Source organism: Camarhynchus parvulus, chromosome 3 (genome assembly GCF_901933205.1).
Source record: "Camarhynchus parvulus chromosome 3, STF_HiC, whole genome shotgun sequence".
Taxonomy (NCBI): domain Eukaryota; kingdom Metazoa; phylum Chordata; class Aves; order Passeriformes; family Thraupidae; genus Camarhynchus; species Camarhynchus parvulus.
The window spans coordinates 41,290,122-41,314,036 of NC_044573.1; the positions used below are offsets into that span (position 1 = coordinate 41,290,122).

The window sequence follows — 23,915 nt, forward strand, 5'->3', positions numbered from 1 at the left end:
TAAAAAAAATTTGTAAAATCAACTATCATTCACTTTTCCTCAGCCTAGCCCACACATGCATTATTGTTAAAGACAATAATTCTCTCTCTTTGTTGAGAACCTGTGGTGCAGCACCTTCACTGTACCACAGGAGACAATAGTGTGCCTTGTAATATAAAGGGATGTCAGTGAACATAATTCTAAGACCTATGTGAAGATACCAAGAACTGAGAAAACTTCAGAAAATAAGATAGCACTTTGATCTTTTTCAAAATCAAAACCCTGAATAGACCTTTTTTTTCAGGGGACATACAAAGAATTTCTTTCACTGCCCTCTGAATAGAACTGGAAACCTGCACTGAAATGCCCCAGATTCTCTGTTCTGTGAGCAGACAGAGCAGCTGTCACTGCTATTTGCTGTGACATTCATTCATAGTCACATCCCTTGTTCCCTCTCTAAGCATTAGTATTGTCCTTTATAGAGGATAAAATCTCCTAAAGCCCTGTGTTCCATGCTTCCTTTAAACATGTAATCCCTGAAAGTCTCTTCTGCATGTTCTGAACCAGGAGGAGCAGCTCTCTGTTCTGCAGAGGGGCTGGTGTTGGCAAAGCTGCAAGAATTGCCAGCCTGGTTGACCATGGCATTCCCACAAGGTTTGCAGGATCCTGCAGCTCCAGCACATAGACTAAAGCAAGTTCACTTCTGCTTCCCACAGCAGCCCCACCCTGGTTTCCTAGCTCTGACTTGACCCAGTGTTGCATGCAGAATGAATGATTGCAGAATGTGTATTTTTGCCTGAATTAGCTCGAGCCTGATGGCCTTTGTGAACTGTACTAGTGAAGATGTGGTGAAACAGGCTTCAGCACTAGCTCTCTGGAGGCTGGAGACCCTGGGAATGAGTTTTAGGTGACTATACCACATTTCTTCTTTGCTAAACTATCTTAACTGTATTCATTTATATTGCACCTACAGTTTAAGAAGACCAGAGAACAAACTGTTTCCACTGACTCTTGTGTGTGCAGAAAACACCTGTTGTGATTCTGATTTGATTACAGACAAAAACTTCATTGAGCCTGATGGGTGTAATTTTTATTGCTTCTATTGCTATAGTAACTGGGTGATTTTAAAAACCTCTACAGCAGATTAAGGGTTTCCTCCATGATGAGAGATGCTAGTAAATCTGCAGAAGTGCTGCACTTTTCTGGGCTGTACGGCAGGAAGGCTACGCGATGTGTTCCTTAGAGAGAAAACGGTTCCCATTATTCTACAAGAGGAGTGGAACACCTGCTGGAAATTTTCTGCAGGCTTATTGCTACAATACAAGGAAAAGCTACAACTAATTATTATGGGATCTCAAAGATGGCTGTTGCTGTTTTGAAGCTTTAGCACAATAATGTAGTTATTGGTTTTATTCCATTGCAGCCTCCTGGAAAAAGTATCACATTTCAATGAATAATAAACTCTGGGCAGCTAAGGAAATTCTTCTCAGGTTTGCTTGTTATCAAAGCAGGAAGATCTTAATATTGGCTAGAAGAAAGCTTTAGAAATGTTTGCTGTGTTAATGGCATAGTCTGCAGGTATGTGACCTGCACTGTCTGGGTACCTCTTAGCAACAGAAGAAATTTTTAAAAATGAAAATAAAAAATCAGCTTTCCACTGGAGGTACAGTTCCCTCTATAATGATTGTTAGCCTGTTGTCACCAGGCTTTTCTCATTTTCTTTTGTGAAAGGAACTTAAAGATTTCCAGAGACTGATTAATTCATTAGAAATAACAAGTAGAGTGCAGGTTTCTCCCTTGAGAATGAAGTTTTCCCATTGCTGTGTTAGTTGACCTTCTCTTATCAGTGTCTTAAATTTCTGATGGAAGAGCTGCAGCTCTTTGTAGATCTGCCCTCAGCAACTGGACCAATGCATGAGTAGATGCAATTAATTTATTAGTATTCCTGTAGTGTCTGTGAGCTGTTGAGGGAATGTTCAGCATGCCAGTCACTATAGGCAAGGACAAGGGCTGCACCTGCATTCAAGAGCTTAGGTGCTTCCAGAAAGACAGAGGCAGAAGAGCCACATAAATGGAAATCCAGGAACAGAGGTAACATGTTTATGGAAACATAGGAACAGAGGTAACATATTTAGGAGAAACCAAACACTGCATTCTGACTTAGTATTTTCACTGTAAGGATATAATGCAAAATTCAGCATGATGAAAAATTTGATCAAGCAGACTTAGCTGACAGATGAGCTTTAAACCACCACAAGATGTGCACAGATGTCACCTGCTTCCATGCCCACTGTTTTTTTCTACTCAAACAGGTTAACACAAAACTGAGGGGGACCATGGAAATTTCCATCCAAGATTTCTTTGAGTCAGGGAACAATTTGATCAAGGAGATCTGCTTCTCTTGGACTAACAGAAACAGGCTGTTAGTGTTTCACAGCCTAATGAAAAATTCAAGCATTGTTATTAACATTGTTTTCAAACCTTATTTGTGCCCGCCTGGCTGCATTGAGATGCATTTTGTTGTGTTAGAATTTATTCATTGCCTCTCACATATGAAAAGGCCAGGAAGCTGTGAGCAACAGACTGTGTCTCCTGCAAGAGCCTCTAGTGTCTTTGCAGGACAAGATCAGTGATGCTTTAGTGCCCTAAAATCAGTTTTCACTGAAATTTCCATCTTCTCCAGCCTTCTGGCATATGCATTTTTTAAATCAACCAGTGGTTTCAGTGGTTTTCAGCTGCTTAAGCAGGATTTCCCTAGCAAAGCAGATGATGCAGGTTCAAGGAGTATTGAACTAAAAATCAAGATTGTGGCAGCACAGTGAAGCAGTAGATTATTGTGACTAAAAGCATCATAGGAGATTAGGCTTTCTGCACTTGCCTGTAGGACACAAATCTTTGGTATTACAGAAGAAAACCAGCTGGCTGACATATCTGTTGGTCGTAGGAGAAGTTCTTTCAGAGCTCTTTCAGGCTTGCTCTGCTGGTTTTCCTCCCTAGGTCCGTGCAATGGCTTGCTAATAGGGAATGTGTTTGTTCACATGCAGAGATTTACTGCTGTGGGTTGCTGAGCACCAGGAAGAGTGACTGCACAGGCCTACCTCCATCCATGCTGAGCAATTCTGCAACTCCACAGTCCAGAGGACAGTACAGAATAAGAATGAAGGGAAACATGTCATTGATTTGCTGGTACAATAAAGGGCACTTTCGTTTTCTGACCAACGCCTATTCTCCAGTTCAACAAGGTAAGCAATATTCCTATTCTCATCTCAAAAGTGCATATGCCTTATGTCACAAGCCAAAGTGAGTCACTGATAATAAGCCTGAACAAAGAGCTTGATTGTAACTGATCATACATCCTAGATAAACAGTAGCTTTAGTGATTACTTCCCTTTTGTATCTTCATACAGCTGTTCTTTCTTTCCCATACAAAGGTTAAAAAGCCTACTGCTAATGCAGCATCCTTGCCTGAGCTGGTAGAGGCACTTTCCTTTCAGGTTTAAAGATTATATCTTTGCTGATGGTCAGAGAGAGGAAGATGATTACTCCGTAAGACAATATTAGCTCCATTTGCAAAGCATCTTGTAGGATTGCTGCAACAGAAAAATTAATAAACATCATGATGTACTTTGAACTCTAAGCAGATCCTACAATTAATTTTTCTTATCTAGTAAAAACTTAGTCACAAACAAGTATCTTTTTTGCCAGAAGTAGATATGATTAAGGTTTCCTGCTGTATGTTAAACTGATTTTGGCAGTCGATGAAAAGAAACCAAAACAGATAATTTGGATAGTTCAAATAATTACAGAGAGCTTCTTGCTATTGAAATATTTTCCTTTTTGAAAGTATAAGATGGTTTTAAGAACATTTGGAAACTTCTGTAAAATGCAATGACTAAAACTTCTTGAAATGGGTTTTTCAATGAGAATGTTGTTTCAGTTTCTTAGAATTTTTATAATTCAGATTTATGTATAACTGCCGGAGACAAACTGAGTGTAACATAAACATTTAAATACAGAGCCACCAATTCAAAGGCATCTTCTACACTAATTTTCTGAATCCCAAGCAACTCTCACATATGTTTACAGATTACAGAAGCAAAGCTAAGGCCTGGAATTACTGTATGGTAAGCTGGAAAAGCTGACTTAGTGTGTTGTTCAGTGCCTTGCCAGGAGGCTCATTGCCTAAGCAAAGCATGGCTGATCCTGAGGAATTGTGCTGGGCATCCCAGCAGAGTGAGGACTTGGTGATTCAGATGGACTGATGTCTGAGCACTAATGCTGGAAATATTTATGAGAAGGAAGTATGACACTTGGACACCCTGCTGAAGCCAGTCTCTGGAGTAATGTAGCTCCCCATAAGGGCTTTCACCATCAGGATTTCTGCTGTTTTCCTTGTGTTTTTTGCTGGATTTAGATAATTCAGCAGCACTAACTGGACAAGACTTATCACTACAAACTACTACTTGTTTTTTATGGACTAGCATGGAGCATTTGATTATAATTCATAAATATTAGGAAAATACTCTGTTTGTAAACATCAGTGTTAATTGCCCTGTTAAAAAGAGGAGCAAAAGCAGACTGTGCTGGCAGCATCCTTTAAAAGCAGGACATGGAGGTGTGAGCTGTTGTGCTTGTGATTGACCCTGGGTCTGTTTTGACACAGATGGGATTATAGGTGGTTTGTGAGATATTTATGATTACGACATTTGTGTGTGATGGACAAGGCTTTCCCAACTCATTGCTCACCAAATTCTGGCTGGGACAGTTGACATAGTTCACTGTGAATCAGAGCAGAAAACAGAGCCTGGCTTTTTAAAGTGTGATGCTGGGCAAAGAGTCTCTAGCAGGGACATGGGAACAGATGGAAGCTCAGTGTGAAGGCAAGAGACCAGATTGCTTGCCTCTGATTTGGCATCACTAAAGTCAGTGCAGCAAAGAGAGTTTAAACCAACTCAAGAGAAGCTGGACCACCAGTCTCCTCTAAGGTATGCGTATATAAAGGAGGAAGAGGAGAAATCTGTGCTGCTTGAGGCAGACCTGTAGCACAGATGTGCTCAGCCCATGTTACATGGGAGAGGAGGTAGTTAAACAGGGTGAAAAGCCACGTGGGGTAGTTGAACAGAGACTGCTGCCGGTGGGATTGACTGTCTGGTGATGCACAGTGTGTTTGCACTCGGCCGAGTGTAAATGTGTGCGGGCTGGAGGAGGCCATGAAGAGAAAACCTTAGAAACAGTAGGCAAGAGATGGTGAACAGAACACTTAGGATGAGAAAAGAGGTGGACATAGCTAATAATTAACTATTTATTGCGATTTTAAAAAAAGTCAAGAAGGTAAATCTTGCCTGTACTTGGAGTGCAAATCCCACCCAAGCCAGAGGCACCAGGAGGGCAGTACACTTGTCAGAGCAGATCTATGAATACTATTCTTAGATGCAGCAGGTTATTTATTATGGATGTTTTAAACCAGCATGTCACAATACATCATCTCAGATACTCAAGGATGGATATAATTCCTTTGGTCTTGCAAACATATCCTGCTTACTCTGCTATCAAATATGTCATTTCTGTCTAGAACAAAATCCAGTCAGATTTTAAATTGCTCTTAAGCTTTAATTTTTCCTTTTGCTTGTATTACAGAAGAAGTGAGAATTTAAAAGAGATAGGGACCCCCCAGAAATTAAAGAGTTAACTTATTCTAAAGCAGGTCATCTGTGGGCTGGTCCAAATCTCCCCATCTGTGGGACAAGGCTGCATTTTGGTTTTTCACTCTAGATCTGATGCCCACTTCCTCAGCATCTCCATTATTGTATTCTAGAAATAATTGCAATCTTTTCTACCTGGCATATGTAGCAGGATGGAGCAGGCAGCAACCTCACTTGCTGCCCAGTAGGATGCCCAGAATAACATCTTCAGCAAAAAACTGTTGAGCCCAAGATCTTTTTAAGTAGCTTCTTTCTGAGAAGACCTTCCACAGCTGCTCTTCACCAACTAGCTCTACTTAAAAGCTAAACAGTCAGTAACTAAGCATGGAAAACAGAGCTTGGACCACATATGCAAGGAATAAAGAGCTGCAGATGGCATGTTAGCATCTCAAAAGTGACTTGTGAGAAGATAGGAGATGTTGTGGAGCCCTCACAGTTGTATGAAGCAGTTGTTTGAGTCTCTGTGTGGTTCTTACTCCAGCAGAAGTTGGAGTGACAGGTGACTGGTGACAGTCCAGTTTGCTGAAAAAATCAGCTTGTGATATTGGCCCAGAATTGGAAAATCTGGGGAAAGAAGCATGATGTTAAAAAGCATGTTTCAGAATGGATAAGCTTAGGGTTTCAACTTACCTTTTCCATGTGTCCTTAGTAAGACTACAGTCAGAAGGCTGTGTCCAAGTATGGTGAGATTGGAGATGGGGCTGGAGGACCCCAATGAGAAGACCTTGTACAACGCTGAATGTCAGCAATTCCGATAAAGAGCTGTAAGAAATCAAAGTCCTGATAAAAATCCAGATAGCACTTGGATCATGCAATGCCCCTTCTTCTATACTGTTATGAAATATCAGGGTTTGACAAGATGGATGCAAGTGCTGGTATTAGTGGGACTCTCATTTTCAAAAATGCATGATTCTAGAATGGTTTAGGATAAGCGTTTTCAGGAAACAAACATATGTAAACCTTTGTTTTTTTGGCTTGTTTCATTTGAGGTAGTATTTCTCAAGCTTTGCTTCACAAGCATACAGCTTAAAATTTTAAATTTAAAAAAAAAAAGGGTTAAAAGAATGCCAAACCCAAAAGGTGATGCCTTTCTATGGTGACAGGATGGAGGCTGGCAGTCAGCACCCTTTCCAGCATGGAAGCAAAGGCAGGCTGTGGCTGCAGTGCAGGTGGTGTGTTCCCTGGAGTGCTGCCAGGGATGGGAACACAGCAGTGCTGGGGGAGGACCAGGAGGGGAAATGGCTCATCCATTGGATGTGCCGATGAGTCAGCTCAGGACCATGTGCCACAGAGACCTGCAGCTAGGAATGACCCAGCTCTGGCAGTTGTCTTCACTGGGAAGGTGGGCTATGGCTGTGAAACAAGCCTAGGAAAGGCTAAAAATAGTATGCCTATAAAGCTATTTATAGTCTCAAAACAGGGGAATGTTATGGGGAATATAATAGAAAGTGATAGGGACTATATGGTTATGCCACTGCAATGCATTCCTTTAAAGATTATGAATACAAAGCAAATTGCAAAGGAAATACAAATTCTCCAAAGGAAGAGAAGGGGAAGAAAGAGAAGGGAGCAAGAGAAGAAAGGTGATTTTTTTTTTTAACTCTTGTACCAGGAACATACTTACCCTTCCCTGACTTGCCCTGATGAGATGACAAGTGATTTTGCAGCACTAATGCAGCAGGCTGGTGGTGTATCAGTCCTTTTACCTCATGCTGGCCAGATATGTGTAGGACTCATTAAAAGAATCAAAACCACACTATAATAATTACATGAATGTAATGAAGAAATTTTTTTGTTTGATTGGTTTTTCCCCCCACTCCTTGGGCTACATTTACACCCCACTTGAGGAGGCAGAGGTGAAAGGAGAGTGTACTGAGCAATTCAGAGGTAATATAATTTCTGACTCTTGAAAAATCAGACTTTAAACACCCCAAATAAATTTCTGCATGGCTCAGCTGTGACATGACATTTAGTATGTCGCATACTAGCTTCAAAATAGAGCCTGCCAGCTAGGACAGCACGGGGGGCCTGACAGAGATAATGGATGGAATGAGACTTCCAGCTGGAGGGATGAAATGGTGAAGTCTGTAATCAAAACGTGAGTAGCATTTAAGGGCTGATTGGAAAAGAGTTGGCAGAAGGAAGGTGAAGAAATTTTCTTGTAAGCTTGAGAAATGAGAAAGCCAAGGATTGTACCTGTACTGAAATGGTGCTGAGAAAGGATGCAACCAGCCCTGTGCTTCTCTAGACCTGGACAAAATAGTGTTGTACCTGAGAGAAGGGAGCCTCACTGGGCAGTGTGCCATAATCTTGGAGTAAGTGGTGCTCCATACCCTGGAGAGCCCACAATTGAAACCTGTGGGGGCACAAGGTCAAAAGTTAGGGAAGAGACTCCTATGTTCCAGATTTGTTTTACCCACCCTTCCTTCCTACAGAGAGCTTTCTCCAGGAGCAATACATCAGAAAAGAGCTAGGGAGTTTCTTTGGAAGACATTGGAGTTACTGCAGTAGTGTTGGATAAGGGCAGGTCAAAGATAGACCACATGAAGGAATGGGGCCCATTTGTGGAGTGACCTGCTCTAGCACCTGCCTGTGCAAAGAGTGGTTGGTAGAAAGCTGCAGGGTGATGCCTGTTGACTTCCCACAGATTTCTGGAGCAGGCAGGATGGCCATCCCCTATGATGAGCTGAATTATCAAGCCAGCTGTCCAGGCATGACAGGAAGCAGCACTTGCAGGCAGAGAAATGTGTGCTGAACTCCAGTGAGCAACCTATGGGTACTTCTGAGCTCTGGCTCCCCACAGCTGGAACCAGGCTGCTTTTCATTTCTGAGACCGCAGTAACGTGCCAGCCTCACTTCTGTCTCACTGAGTTCAGCCAGTTGGCTCCTTACTGTATTTTCTTCTCTGTGTCAATTGGCACCCAGTGAAGGTCCCCTGTTGGCCCCCATGGGTGGAGATAAGCAAAGGATTTAATTTCAAGGGGCTAATTTGGGACCTCCAGAATTCAAAGCATATAACAGCAAGTTGTAGATACACTGCTCTAGAGGTGACTACAACTTCTTGTGGCCCAAAAAAGGAGAGACTAATACTGTCTATAGGGGACTACAGGAATGTGTGGGTTCCTTTGAATACATGGTAAAAATGTTTGTTTCTAACATCTTTTCATTTCCAGCTGAAAAATGATCCCTCTTCTTCCCCTTCCACTTGTTCAATGTACTACCTGTGGGAAAAGAAATCAAATTATCATCTCTGTTACAGATAATTGTCCAGCTTTAGGGGGAAAAGTGTCAATAATGTTTATTTTATAAGGCATATATAGAAAAAATATTTTTCAGTAGCTAGAATTATGATGTCAATTTAAAACTGTTATGTTTCTAATTGATGCAGGAGTTATAATTAAGAGAAAAAGCGGAGAAATTCCATGCCCACTGGCAGTTGAAGCCTTTGCTGCTCACCTTAGCTATATCTGCAAATATGATGATAAATACAGCAAGTAAGTAAGAACATGTGCATGTTTGTACTTCTTTCACACCTCTGTTGCTGCAAGGTTTGAGTTGTTCATGTTGAGCTGCATCTGAGGGCTCAATGCTGCTTTCACTGAGTCTCTGACAGAACTTCTGTTTAAATCAAAGATCAGATACTGGCTCTGCACAAAGCAAGAACTGCATTGCTGGTATTGGTTTGGTTCTGTCTACCCATCCCTCAGACAAAAATAAAAAGAAATTTTGAGACACAGGTCCTTTGCATCTTATAAATTACTTTTAAGAAGTGATGGGAGGATGAACCAGCAGAGTGATAGGGAATTCAACAAGGGTCTACCAGCCCCACAAGTCTCTCAGGCTAGCTCTGCTCTCCACCTCCAGCAGTAGCTGTTTAGTTGATAATCTATCCTGGTGATATTTGCGTCACCTGGAGCCAGAAGGAAAAAGACATTCAGTTCTGCATGTAAAGCTGGTCTACATGAAAAGAGAGCAGAATGTAGAACTTTTGGCTCCTGAATTCCAGTTGGTGTCCTCAGTGTTAGCTCTTAATGTAGCAGGGAGGAACAGCAGGGAGTAAGAATAGCAGTAGTGAAGCTTGGCTGTGGGAATAGCAATGAGGTACAGAAGATTTCAAGAACTAGAAATTGAGAAGAGAGAAAAAGCACAGATTTTTCAAGCCAGCTCTGGGCAAGGCAGCAGGAATTCAGTAGAATATATGATAGAGGAGGAGGTGGTCACTGGAGAATGATGTTGGAATCTGGTCTGAGGAAATCAATGTGGAAAAAAGCTGGGGTAGTAGATTTAAATGGTTACTAAAAAAATGAAAGTAGGAAAATGGGAGAATGGGAAATCTTATAACTGAAGAGAGAATATTCTGGCAGTCCTAGAATTAGTCAGAACCTAAATATAAAGATGTCAGTCCTTTCTAGTTCTGCCTTGTGGTCCACCTACCAGCAGTGTACGCTCTCGCTCTTCCCCCACATCCTCCCACCTCCTGTTGACAGCAGCAGCAATCATCCTTTGCTCACAATAAACCTGAGGAGAAGCATCAGCAAGCTTCCCAAAACTGTAATGTAATGTGACTGAGGCTTTTTTTTTAGTTGCAAATTGAAGGGATTCAGACCTACATCTCCTATCACAAGGATATTTGTCATGGGTGAGCTCAAGGAATATTTATCAGTACTCTTATTTACTTGGAGTGATACAGAGGTGAGATTATTGCTGAAGTTTGCTTCTGAGAGCAAGGAGGTCTGCTCTTTTACATACTACCAGAAATATCCAAAATTGTGCAAATTTGCTGTTAATGTCTGTCAAATACATTGTACAAAATTTCTTTAAATAATACTTGAACCAGGTGTTAAGTCCCATGTCTGCTTCTCCTTTGGGACTGCAGGATCTTTGGGGTGATTTCTTGCATCCCAGCTGCAATTGTTTAGCTGAACAGTGTTTTTCCCTCCTTTCTTGGCTTTTAGGTATTTCATTTCTCACAAACCAAACAAGACCTGGCAACAAGTGTTCTGGTTTGCCATCAGCATCGCTATAAATAATGCCTACATCCTCTACAAAATGTCAGAGGCCTACCATGTGACAAGGTACAGCCGTGCACAGTTTGGTGAAAGACTTGTAAAGGAGCTTCTGGGCTTGGAGGACACCTCACCCACCCATTGATGCTTTGCTTTGGCGGCATAGGCAGGGGCTGGAGGGAAAAGCAGAAGATACCACTCCTGGAGCGGCAAAGCAAGGAACTTGTGACACCACCAGTGCTGTCATCCAAAAATGCCAAGTGATGCCACTAGAGAGGTGCAAACTTTGTTCCTAGTATCAGTGGGATGTAAACATCTCATGCAGGAAGTGTCACTGGAAAAGCTGACATAAAATTGCGTATGTGAATGCCCTGTGGGAATCTGTACACCGAAAACAGACTCAAATTAGCCGTCATCTCAATGCTATTTGTTGAACAGGGTCATCTTGTAAAGTTCCTCTTGGGCCAAGAGCTTGTCAGAAGCTGGCACAGCTCAGCAGTCCTAGATGGGCATTACAGGAAACTCTGCACCTTCCTGGGAGTTGCTAAATTCCGGGACAAGCCCGTGCAGCTGCCCCGTGGGCTGTGGGTGAGCGCGGCTGCCGTACCACGAGGCGTCACTGCTGCTGTCCTCCGCTGGGACAGGCGGAGCAGGGACACTGCAGCAGGCTCTGGACAAACACCACCTTCACAGGCAGGCAGCCAGGAACTGAGGACCACTCATGATTTCTTCTTTCTGTGTTTTGTTTTTTTCCCTTTGATTTTTATTAATGTAACATAAGACAATTTGATCCCAGTTAGAACACAGGAAAAGTAGGAGAAACCAAGTACGTTAGTAAATTTAAAATGACAAATACATTACAGTGATTTTCTTTTTTCACCATGATGAAACATTTTTTTACACAAACAGTGATTAATACTGTAAGTATTAATTACTGTTAATTACTGTAATTAACAGTGAGTAAACCAGTAAGTAATACTGCCTCACATCTTAACTGCCACGGTCAGCGTACAGGTGAGAAATCAAAATATACCAACTATATTTTTTCTTGATTTCAACTGTATCTTAAATGTTGCTTAAAAAGCTAATGTAATGGACTGTTAAAGTTTTAAGAACAATAATTTCTTGCTTTTATTTTGGTAACTATCAAGACCTTTTTGGTCCACTTTAGAATTTTGTTTGGCGCACAGTTGGCAGGAAAAAAAGTCACTAATAGCCAAGTGTTTCCCATTATCACTGTGGGGTGTTCTGTAGGAATTCTTTTTGGTAGAGTTCAGGGCTTGTCACAGTAGTTGTAATTAAGCAGATTACGTGTTCAGTAAAATAACGTAGCATTGTGTCTTAGAAAAGGAAAGAAGTCCAGCAACCATCCTTAAACCTTGCTAAAACAGAGCAAGCCCAAAGAGTTCTTGTGTTCTGAGTGACACTGTAGAGGACAAGCATCATCGTGAGCTGGTGGTCAAGGCCGTGTTTTGGTGCTTGTGGAATCTGAAAGCCACTGGAGTTTCAGAAAACAATGCTGAGAGAGAGGTATGCCTGAAACGAGGGAATCAATACTGAGGGGAACTACTACCCTGCCCTCTACACTTTATTGATTTCAGTCCACAACTCAATCATCAAAAAACTCTGTATTCTGAAGGTTAGCAGTGATGGACACAAACAGAATTGCATTAACTTACAGGGCAGAAAACCATTTGATTAGAGGACCCAAGCCTGAAAAGTTTTACTCCCAAAGAATGGCTTGAGTTGATTCAAGAGGAATGGAGTGAATGATTGATTCATCCATGTAAATCTTACCAGGTTACATGTATCTATCTGACAAGAGGCAGTAGAGGGTAACCAACATAAATTTGGAAACTCCTCAGATTTCATAATTTTGTGACATGTAAATAATAAGAGAGGAAGAATCCAGCAGGGGTTAGTAAATGAATGACTAGCCCATGGAGTATCCTTGCACAGACACCTTTCTGTTTCCACCAAAGTCTTACTGTTTGGCACAGACTTAGAGGCAGATCTCACCTGGTTGCAAGGAGAGAAGGGGATGGCCATGGCTGACTCCATGGTGGTTCTGGACAGCCTGGGGCCTGTCCCACACATCCTGCTCTGCCTGCCAGCTGCACAATGAACAGCAGCGGGATTCCTAAGCATCCTTTTCACTGCTCAGTCCACAAGGTCTCCACCCAGGAAATGTGGGAGAAAGGACAAAACTGTGCACTGAGGCCTCCTAACCACAAAAGAAAGGGGTGGGTTTGTACCACTCTAGCCCTTGACAATGCCAAGCTGCACAGGAGCCCAAGGATGAATTCAGAATTTCTTGACTCTGCAGAGAACTGAGCCCACCCCTCTTCAGACTGTGTTTGATGGCTGGTTCTTGTCAGTCTTGTAAGTATTCAAAGGGAGACAGCAGCTAGCCTGAAGCATGAAAAATAAATGTTCAGCAATATAAGCCTATATTTTTCTTTTTTTCAGGAAATTTCACAGAGTGTTCTTATTGTTCCCTGCTTCAGACAATGCCAGTCTATATTGGATCAGGAAGTGTAGCTACTAGCTCATTATATCCCATAAATTTATATGGTAGTTGAAACTGGGGCAGTAAGGAAAAGTTTGGCTGGAACTTTACCGATGGGATGGCTTAAATGAAGAGTCCACCTTCCTTACACTCCCATGCCATGCTGGGCTATGTGCAGGATACCCCTGCCCCCAGCAGACATGGGATGGTTTCCAAGACCACCTTGGAGCCACCTGGCATTTCTGAGGAGTAGGCAGACCACTCTCCAGGTACATTGTAAGCCCCTGGGATAAATCTGGAGCCCTTGGCCAATTGTTACATAACTGTGTATGCTTAAAGGCCTGGATCTAGGCCATCCCATACAGAAAATGCCTTTTCTTTTTTGGATGGCTGTAGGCCTGAGGCCTTGAAATATTTAATTTTTCACCAATGTATGCAGTTAATTATGCGGATTACTTGAGCTCAAATCATGAGATCCTAGCTTTTTTGCCTCAGGGACTGGGTCCTGAGTAGTTTTCCCTAGAATTGGTGTTGATGGGGGATTACACAGTGGCTGACTATTACAGGGAAGATGCTTTAGTCTCCTTTGTAGAGGAGAAAAATGAAAACAAAATTATAGCTTTGCAATGAATTTCATTTTCTTAGCCTTAAACATCCCTCATCGTTTGGAACTGTTGTTCTTATCATGCACAAACATTCCATAAGTAAGCAAAAATATTTATATGTATTTGTATGTACAAAATGCCTGAATTTTGGCTCTTGAAGCCAACAAGCAAAAGCCACCAAAGTGTAGTCTACATCTACAGATGACTCTTCCCCCTCATCGTCTCCTTTTGTTGACTGGAAGTGGATGGGGTTGGGGAAAGTTAAGATTTCTCCTTGTTGAAAAAGCATCTTGCACTTTTTCTGTTACTACAACCAAGGCAAAGTAATTAAGGAAGATATAGGACAATTTTTAAAAGGCAAAAGTTTGTCAACTGCAGCTCAGCCTGTGCAGGATTATTTCCTTTACTGCAAACTGGCTTACTCAGATTTGGTTCCCCACCTGCTTGTAACATTAAAGCCTCTCCCTAATTAAAGGGGGGAAAAAAGTCTCAAAGTAGTGCAAGGATGCTCGTTATAGTGTGTTTGTGTCTAATTGTGCAATAGCTTGTGAAATTATAGTTTGGGTTGTTTGTAGCCTTAAGACAATCTGGGTAAGAGATGTGAAAACTTAGCAGTAGGTAAAATGCAGTCAAAATGCCAGCCAAGTCACAGAGAAATGTTTCTAAAGTTTTTCAGGAAAAAAAAAGAAGTTTGACACTGAAGTAGTGAAGGGAGCACAGCACAGCTCCTTTCTCTCCTGCTGAATTGAATTTTCACTGACATTCTAAAAACCGATACTTACTTGTTTAGAACTGTACTTCTAAAAACTGGTAATTACTTGTTCATGGTATGCAAACTTTATTTCAAAGAGCCGAGACCATCAGTAGGACATACTGACCACCTTCTATGCACAGTACTTTCAGGAAATGTCTGTCGTGCCACGATCCGTTCTTGGAAAACATTTCTTTTCCCAGTGTGTAATGCCACACTTGCCAGAGCTTAGAAGCCCCTGGGAAGTGGTTTCCACTGTTGTCTCCATTGAAAAATGCTTCAAGGGCTTGCAGGAATTCTGCCACTTTTTACTTCAGTCCATCTGTACACTTGACAATAGGGCACAATTTAAAGAAATCTCATCTCCATTTTCGATTTCTATTCTCTATCCCCAACCCTTCTACAAGTAGTCTAGGAATCATAATTTATAGAAGTACAACTTTATTTTCTTCAGGTAATTTCTACAGAAAATTGAATTTATCAACTCAAAAACAGCATTCCTGTTCTTTACCTCCAGATATATTTCTGTGGCCTTTTTTTTTTTCCCAAAGATGTTACTTTCTTTCTAACAGTTATTTAGAAGTCTGTCTTGAGCTAGTGAGTAGTGAAAGAAGCCTCCAGTATCTCATTCTTCCATGCCTTAGTCCCCTTGTGGTAGAGCCGATTCCACTAACAAGCGGGGGGCTGGGGGATTATGCTACTCTGATAATTCTGTGCATCTCTGGTACTTTCCAAGCAAGGATTGCAAAGTGCTGTAACAACCTCAGCACTCGTGAGACATCATTAGCTTATCACAGCTTTTCCTTTCCTAACAGACACCAAGGCACAGCACAGATAAGGGGGGTGATGAAACTGTAAAGTAGAGTTTGCTCTCCTGCTGATTAAGGCTGTGTTCTGTATTTTCAGTGACTTGGTTCTTGTTAAAAGCACTTTTCCTAACTAGAAATGAAAGTATGCCAAATATCATCTCCCCCTAAGTAAGGGCTGTGGGACTAAGCACAGGTTCCTTCATACAGGCTGGCATGAGTTTAAACCAAATTGCACTAAAGGTAAGAGAAAATTTGATAAAACGTAGGAGCCCAACAAGCCTAGGGAACTTAGAAGAGATATATGGAAAATCTGAAGCTCTGCAATAGTCCAGTAAACAGTGTGAAATTCAGATAAATAATTACTGAGTTAAGAGAAGTCACTGAGGCTTAGATGGAATATGAAGTCTTCCATCCACCTCTGTTATGGAGTTTGCCATGGCCCTTCCTTCACACTCGGATTGATGTAAGATTGGCTGTTTGTAAAACGAGCTCATCTCAGTCTGGCTGAGAAAAACATTGACGTGTCGGAGACCTCTTCACAGTTTCACAAGGGCAAGGAACTCTAAACTCAAAACAGGTATATATTTGGCCTGCTGTTAACTAGGATACTTGCACCAACACATCACATCATCTACTCAAAAGCAAGCCTGTCATCAGTGCTACTTGATACATACATATTCATTCTTCTCACAATTCTTCCTAAACTTACCTTTGTAAGTATCAGAAGCATCATGAACTGGAAGCACCTTTGTATCATCACCTCACTGTTGGGAAACAGTTGAGAACAGCTGTGCTTTGTAAAAAGAATTTCTTCCTCTTCTTCTGAGTGACAGCTTTGCCTCTCTGGAAATCTAGCCCTGGAGAAGCTTCCTGCCCCACACTTTCCTTTGCTTCCCTCATTCCTTGCACTTTGAACACATCCAAAGCATCCTGCAGGTTCTTGGTCAGTCTGGAAGGGTTGACAACACAGAGTTGGCCCTTCAGTTTACTTCTGTAGTGTTGCTCTGCTGGTCCTTTCTGCTGTTTTGCAGATCTCAGATGAAACAGGGTATTGTTTCTGCAGGCTGTTCTGATTGCAATCACTGTGAAGGTGTTGCCTGCTTTGCCTATTAGTGCTGTCCCAGCAGGTCTGGATGGACCCCAAAGAGGTTTCAGCAGCACCACACCCACTGCTCCAACTGGCATGGCTCTAATAGTCCTCAGCTCTGTGTTGCTGTCATAGAGAGACCTTTGACAGGGTCTGGGGATTTTCTTTGTGTTTTGCTTTGTTTTTGAAGCCCTTTCACTCTGATGGATTTGGTGAGCAGCTGTTAGGTATCACTAAAAGGCCTGAAGTGGTAAATCGCTTTTGTATCACTTTTTGAAGTAATAATTGCTTGTATTGGATGTCAGAGTGGTCCACGTGATGTGTAGTGTGAAAACCTGACCCAGGAGAGCATAATTTGCTGTACCTGAACAACCTTGGATGCCTGAGGGCCTTGGGTGAGGAACCCAGCGGGAGAGGACTGTCGTGCTGTGCTGTAGGACCATGATGTGCAGGACCTGACTGGGGAAAAAAGCTGGGGAGACACAAGATCGCAATTTGCAATCCAAGCTCCTTGGACATGCAGACTTCATAGTCACGTTGGTCTCAGAAGGTTTTCTAGGAAAGGGAAAATTCCAGGCCTATGCAGTTTGCTCCCAGCCCTTGCAACTCTGTTTCTAAAATAAACATTCTGGCAAATGCTTTCACACTTCAAGTATTTACAGTGTGCTCTGGCCTTCAGAGCATTTTGACCTATTTCCACTAGTTCCCCTCAAAAAGCCTAGAAATTTCAAAGCAAAGCACAGCGCACTAGGTTCAGCTGTCCAGAACCCCAACACACTTGTGTCGAAGTAACTTTGTGGTCTTGTTCTCAAATAATCTGTGTCAAGGCATTTGCAAACATGACTGCTGAACAATTTGCATGTCTCTGTGAAACATAGTTGCTCATTTGATGGAAAACAGTTTGCAGGTCTCTACAACTTACTTTGCAACCTGGATTTTTCTTATAGATATAAACCAAATATTTGCCTGGCATTTCAGTACTGAAATAAAAAAATAGCTTGATCCCATGGTCTGGGGGTGATATCAGAGAAAACAAAACTCAGGTTTATGCCAGCAATTATTCTGGTCCTGTGAAGGTGTGGCTAATCAGCGTGGAGGGATGTAGACACAGACACAAGCAGGAGTTCAAGGGCAACAGTGGGTTTGAGAAGGCAGAGGAAAGTTAAGAGGATGGGCACGTGGAAAGAGAGGAGCCAGGTGATCCCTTCTAACTCTCATCATTCCAGCATGTATACCCCCCTCCTGCTGCCTTTGAATTAAAGAAAGGCTGATGTTTAACATAACCAGTCTGCACAGCTGATTGAATAACACAAACCCTGCTTTAGCTACATCCCTGCCTCACTCCATGCCTTTCCTTAGGCTATACGTGTTCAGTAGTCATCAGCCTTGCAGTCACAGCACTGCTGCATGTCAGCCCAGCATGGAAGCTACAGACTGTGGAAGCACCACAGTAGAAACAGGAACAATGGGGATTCTGGAGAAGGAGTCTCCCCATTAACATTTTGTTTTCATTTATTTTTCAATGTGTGCAACTTACATTCCATCAAATGTGCAGTGACAGTTCCACTTGCAAAGATGGGCCTTAGCTGGCTGAGTGCTTTCAAGACCACTGGGCTGTGCTCACACCATCAGCAGCTGCGGTTCTGTTGCAAATTCCATATTCTTTATAATTCTGAAGATTTCTGTTGAAAGCATAAATTACAGAGGTAAAATATACACTGCAAATTACTTTTTTTTTTTCTTTTTAAAAATCTTCTCAGACCAATTTTATAACAGCCAAGTCTTTCAGGAAATGCAGGTGTGTGACCTCTTCACAGTAAGAGACACACAGCTGTGTTTCTGCATGGGACAGGGAACTACTTTTGTGACACCAGTTTTGTTCTACACAAAGGCACGCTTGCAATAAATTTTTACAAATTTTGTACACCATAAGCTGAATTCCAAGTTCCAAAAATGTGAAGTGTGGCAACAATAACAAAATTGATTTATAGTATCACTCTGATATCTTGTCATGTGATTTTATTTCTTCAACAAAGTTTGTTTACAATCAACAACTTTGAAATACAGTCAGATATATTACCCGTTGCTTTTCCTGTCTTGTTCTTTTCTGAAATATGTGGGGAAGATGTTTGGTCATGCTCTGGGTGCCTAAGTGAAAGGATGTAGAGAATATACTGCAAGATAAGTTACAGGTTCACACTCTAAGACCATCAGAATCATAAACCTGCCATCTCCGTCCAGCCACAGGGACAAAGGCATTTTCTTTAGAGAAAATCAACTTGAAAAAGCCTTTCAGTGTAGTCAGCACACAGACATAGGAAAGGGGACCACTGTCTCCCCCTACCATGCCATTCTGACCCTGACAAGCAACATTTCCCAGCCACCTCAGGGCAGAGCAGGGTGGACACAAGGAGAGGGAGAGCTGTCCCAGCTCTCAAATATCTACACTGAACAGAACCAGCCCTTTGTCCTTGCTGCTCTCGCTCTTCCTGGTGAGCATTGTCTGTACCACCAGTGGTATCCACCAAACCCATGACCTGCATGCCAAATGAGTGGCATTTGCAGGAAAAACCAGACATGTGTGAGCTGCAGATGGCAGCTGTTTCACAGCTCCAAGTCAGCAAGTTGCTAGGACCTTAAGGTTTAAACCTCATTCCACAATAAGCAGAAGCCTTGCAGGAAAACACACAAGTGGGGTAACAGCCACAATAAAGGTGTCCCCCATGCCTTGTGGAGCTGCAAAGGCTCCACTGGGACTGGGCATCCCAGCATTCCAGGTGTCTGAGTGTGGCTGAACACTGACCTCTGGCCAGGATCTGTTGGGCTGCCATGTCTGATTTGCTCAGATATGTCTGATTTGCTCAGGGTGTTTCTTCATACCATCTTGGGTTTTCCACGTGAAGGAATTTAGTTTGGACCTAAGCTGTGCTAAGAAAAAGCCAGAATTCCAGGGAAAACAAAATGTTAACAGAAGCAACCAGCAACAATCCCCTTGACCTATTTGATGTCTTTATGGACCCAGTCCATTGGAGACTATTTTTCTGAAGTTGCTTAGTATCACAAAAGGGGACGCAAGAGATTCTGGATGTTCAACACAGCCAAGATCTCAGAAACCTTTTCAACATGTAAGTAGCTACATTGGCAGCCCTTAATGCTGTTTTCAAAGACAATCTGTGCCCTTCACACAAGAAACAGGCTCCTTTTCTCCTTTGCTGTGTGTTTTTTGCACCACAGCAGTCACTGCTGAGCAGCAGGGGAGAACCTGACGAGTTTCTGCTGTGAGACGTCACATCCACGCTCAAGGAGCGATCAAACTCGTGCATGCTTGCAGCTCAGCGTGGGGGCTGGCTCATCCCAAAGGAGTGCAGAGCCTGGAAATGTGTGGGTGCAGCATCAGGGTGATGGATCAGCATGACCTGGCTCAGAGCAGGGCTCCCCGGGACGGCAACAGCCCCGCACGGGGGCCTCCCTACATCATTCCCTGGGCACACACAGCAGGAGGCACCCAAGGAGAGGATTACAAGCCCCTGCAGCAAGAGCAGCTACACACCAGCTGAGATGTGCAGCTGTGCCATAAAGCAAAGCAGGATTTCTCCTTGTCCCTGTCACGGCTGCAGAGTCGTCCCCAGCAGCACAGCACTTTGTTCCCTGGATGTGCCGTGACCTGAGCTAACACTGTGTCTGATCAGGCCACACCATCAGAGGTACAACAAGCAATGCAAATCATCTTTAGCACACTAATTGAATAAAAGAAGGAATTTAATTTATGAAATTATGAAACCCAGGATCTGATTGACACAGACACACACGTTACCTTGGTGCTGTCATTTACAACATTGCCATCCATTCAGATCAGGCCAGGGCCTACAGTAACTCAATCTCCTGTGAAATTATTCTCAGGAGAATTCGCAATTAATTCCAACAACATGGTCTTTATTAATTAAGCCAAACTTAACACGCCCTTTTGCAGTGTTTTCCAATATCCTATTCCACTTGTCCCTCTGTCTCCAGAGAGGAATAGAGAGAATAAAACTGCCACCTCACAGACACTGCAGAGAAGGGCACCCCCAGCTGTCAGCAACTCAAAGCACAGACTCTCCTAGAGCACCCTCACCTGAGATTTGAAAAAGCACTTTACAGGCAGTAATGAGTGGCATCTCATCAGACCCCTGCAAAGCAAAGCCATCTCCCCTCTCTCTTCAGAGACAGTCTCCATGCAGCAGTTCCCTTAGATTACAGCACAGCCACAGTTCTGTCTTGGGAATGTGAGTTTAAGAAATCAATACACAAAAGGTGATGGGACTTGAGAAATCAGAAACCTCTCTCACTTCTCTGATATTCCCACTTCCCCAGGTGAGGGCTTGGGCAGGATTCTTCCGGAGCACCTGCACCAGTGTCACTGGCCTGGGATTCATGTATTTTACCACGGCTTCTTTTGCAGATTATGTTTCCTGTCACAGGTTTTGCCTGGAAATCTGCAGTCTGTCCTTCATCAAAGAAGCAAGAGCAGCAGCAGTGGAGGTTCTCAGATTCAGGGGGAATTGGCAATCCACAAACTTGGATGAGAATCAGCTCCCCTGAGCAGATGGACTCACCTGCCGCAGGGCAGCCATTGCAGCCGGTACCAACTGCAGTGTGAACATACCAAGGTGCAATAGCCAAAACATGCTCCTTTTTCTACTTCTATGGCTCAGGGCTGGACTGCAACCTTAAAAGATGTTAGATATTCCTCCTGCCAGATTCAGACTCCCCAGGGGCAACAAGGCAGGATTTAAGATGGCAACATTGTCTCAAAGCCTTTGAGGAAACAGCACAGCAAACCTCTTCCATCTCTCCTGGACACACACAAAATTTAGAAACAGTCAGCTAAAATGATGCCAAATAATAATCCCCAAAAAATGTAAAGGTTTGAGGGAAAGCAAGGAGGGGAGAGACATTTATTTGCTGTGAATAAGACTAGCATCTGCAGGCAGCCACACTAGAATAAATTGCAAATCACTCTCAGGAACTAGAAAAGTTCACTGCCTACTAGTCTGTCAGTATCCCAGCCTTTTCAGATTGAAACTGTTGGAGATAAAGACAAACATATGAATTAATAGGCATAGTTATATCTTGGACATACGCACTGGAAAAATTGGTCTCCAAGCAGAAGCAATTGTATTTACACCCAGCCACAGAGGAAAGGCCCCATCCAACACTTGCAAAGAAAAATGTAATTCTGTACCTGCTGGTGTTCCTCCAGAGTATGTGTGCTGCTCTTCTCCTCATCCCAATTAGCCTTTTTTCAGTCCTCCTCTCCATTACTGTGCCCAACAACTCACCACCACCTAAAACCCATAGCTACCCTTTATACTGGGTGGAAGAGAAGCATCCCAACAAGTAGCTTGGCATAACATCAGCATAGTGTTTCTGTGTTCAGATAATCACATTTTTTTTCACTCCTGTCCTATAATTAATATTGAACAGGTAGAGTGTTGCTCTGTTCAGAAAAGCAATTTGCAAAGTGCCACTGCAGAGTTCCACAGTTTGTCTTTTCAGACACCAGGTAATGTCAAGTATTTATGAAATTGGTCACGGATGATCACCCACAGTTTGCAGCCAGGCTGAGCAAGCAGTGGTATTAAATACTGCAAGTCAGGTTTAATAAACTTACTAAAGTAGAAGAAATTCTTGCACATTTAATGAAGAAAACCTGTTACTGCAGCCAGGAGCTTGAGGTGGCCCTGGAGGATCTGAGAAGTACTTCAGTAGGACTCAGACCAGCTGTTAAACATCTGTGGCCCTTTCTTGGCTAGTGCAACAAACTGGCCATAGACAGTTTAAACCAATCACCCATGCACAGCAGCATTCTCTTGCCTGAGAAGACAGCAGCCAATTTCAATGAATGGTGCAATACAGTGATTTTAGAAGCTGCTTTTTTGAACAAAAAAAAGCTCCCCTGGCCTGGGGCAAGTACACACAAACACACACCAAGCACAGACATTCAAGTGGATTCAGTGGCTGCCAGCAACAGCTTTCTGTTGCTCATGTGTGAGAAGCAAAACAAATTCAGGAACTTTTTCCCACAGGCCAGCATATATTATCTGTTCCTCGTGATTTTTCCAGTAGCATCACCACCAAATTTCAATATAGAGTGGTGGTTGAGCAGGCCAGTGGTAAATCATGGATCATGAACAGCTTGCAGGCACTGGGAGGGACTCTTCCCTGATTGCTTCCCCAAAGAGCAGCCTGCAGGGCTGATGACCAGGCTCCCTCTGAGCAAGGGAGTACAGATGCCAAACACAACCAGGCTGCAAGGGAGCTGGCCTGCCACAGCCCAAACCCCAGGGAGCTGGAAATGCTGTCTGGCATCCCTGTGGGCGGGACCCTGTGCATCAGGTTTAATCACCAGACATGTCAGACCCTACTCTGCTCCCCATGTGCTCACCGTACCTTTTGTCTCATTGGTTTTATGGCCCCTGGTCCCAACCAGCTCTGCTCCTGTGCTGCAAATAACCAAATGGCTGTTATGCTACCTGCAAGGAGAAAATGCAACAGAAAGGGAGTGAGAAAGAATTTCCTGTTTCTTTCTGAACAACGAGGAGCTATTTCTAGCACGGTGAGGTTCATTGTTGCATGAAAGCAGTGCCCTTTCCCAGCTGCCAGAGCCTCTCCAGCAAAGACAGCCTCACAGCAGCCTGCAGGATTTCTTTTTGCCTGAGGTAGCTTAACCCAGTTTTTCATGTGGATAATGAAAATCCGCAGTGGATGAGATTTGATGTGGCTGCTGCTCTCTGGGGCTCCACGCAAAGGCTGAAGCACCCAGGGATGTATGAGCAGCTCCACCTTCTTAGGGCAGGTTTCTGTAAAAGTGGGTGGCTGCAAGGCTCCCTTCCCTCATTGAAAGCAAACCATAACTTTATCTGAAGTCAAGGGAAGTTATTCTTGGGGTTCAAAAGTTGCCCTTCTCTCCTGTCAGCACCTCAGGCCTGTGTGATAGAGGCAGTCAGCAGAGCACAAACTGCTCCCTAGGCAGGTGACCTAAATCCTGCTTTGCCCAAGGATGCTGCAGGGCACTGATGGGGTTTGTGTGCTGCCTCCCCTCTCCTCCCCACCAGCTTAGGTGCTCCAGAGTGTCTGTCCCCTCAAGCTGGAGCAGTGCAACTGCTCCACAGTCCCTGGGGCTGATGAGAAATCTTCCTTAGAGAGGGACAGCCTTCAGAGGCTCTGGTAGCAGGGCCAGTGTCACACATGCTGGATCTGTATCCCCATGGGTGCACATCCACGCTGGATGGCTGAGGAGCCCAACTCTGCCCTCCCAGCAGGAGCATCTCCGGCCACACAGTGCACCAAAGAAGTGGGAAGAGCAGCAGAGCTGTTGGACTCTGGGCTGCTCAAAGCAGTGGGGAGAAGATGGAGCCAGGAGTGTTTTAGGAAAGAAGGATAAAGGATCACAATTGGGGGATATTTAGGCACCTTCACACAGGC

General features: G+C 43.3%; 1 protein-coding gene across 1 annotated transcript in view; it reads left to right on the forward strand.

The window, feature by feature from the left end:
* Positions 1-18,534, forward strand: part of PGBD5 (piggyBac transposable element derived 5) — a 67,184-nt gene extending 48,650 nt beyond the window's left edge. Inside the window, exons 5-7 of the mRNA XM_030945877.1 lie at positions 3,024-3,221; positions 9,070-9,175; positions 10,637-18,534. Of these exons, the coding sequence (XP_030801737.1) occupies positions 3,024-3,221; positions 9,070-9,175; positions 10,637-10,832 (500 nt within the window). The 3' untranslated portion in view covers positions 10,833-18,534. The remainder of the gene's footprint in view (positions 1-3,023; positions 3,222-9,069; positions 9,176-10,636) is intronic.
* Positions 18,535-23,915: the final 5,381 nt, after the last annotated feature.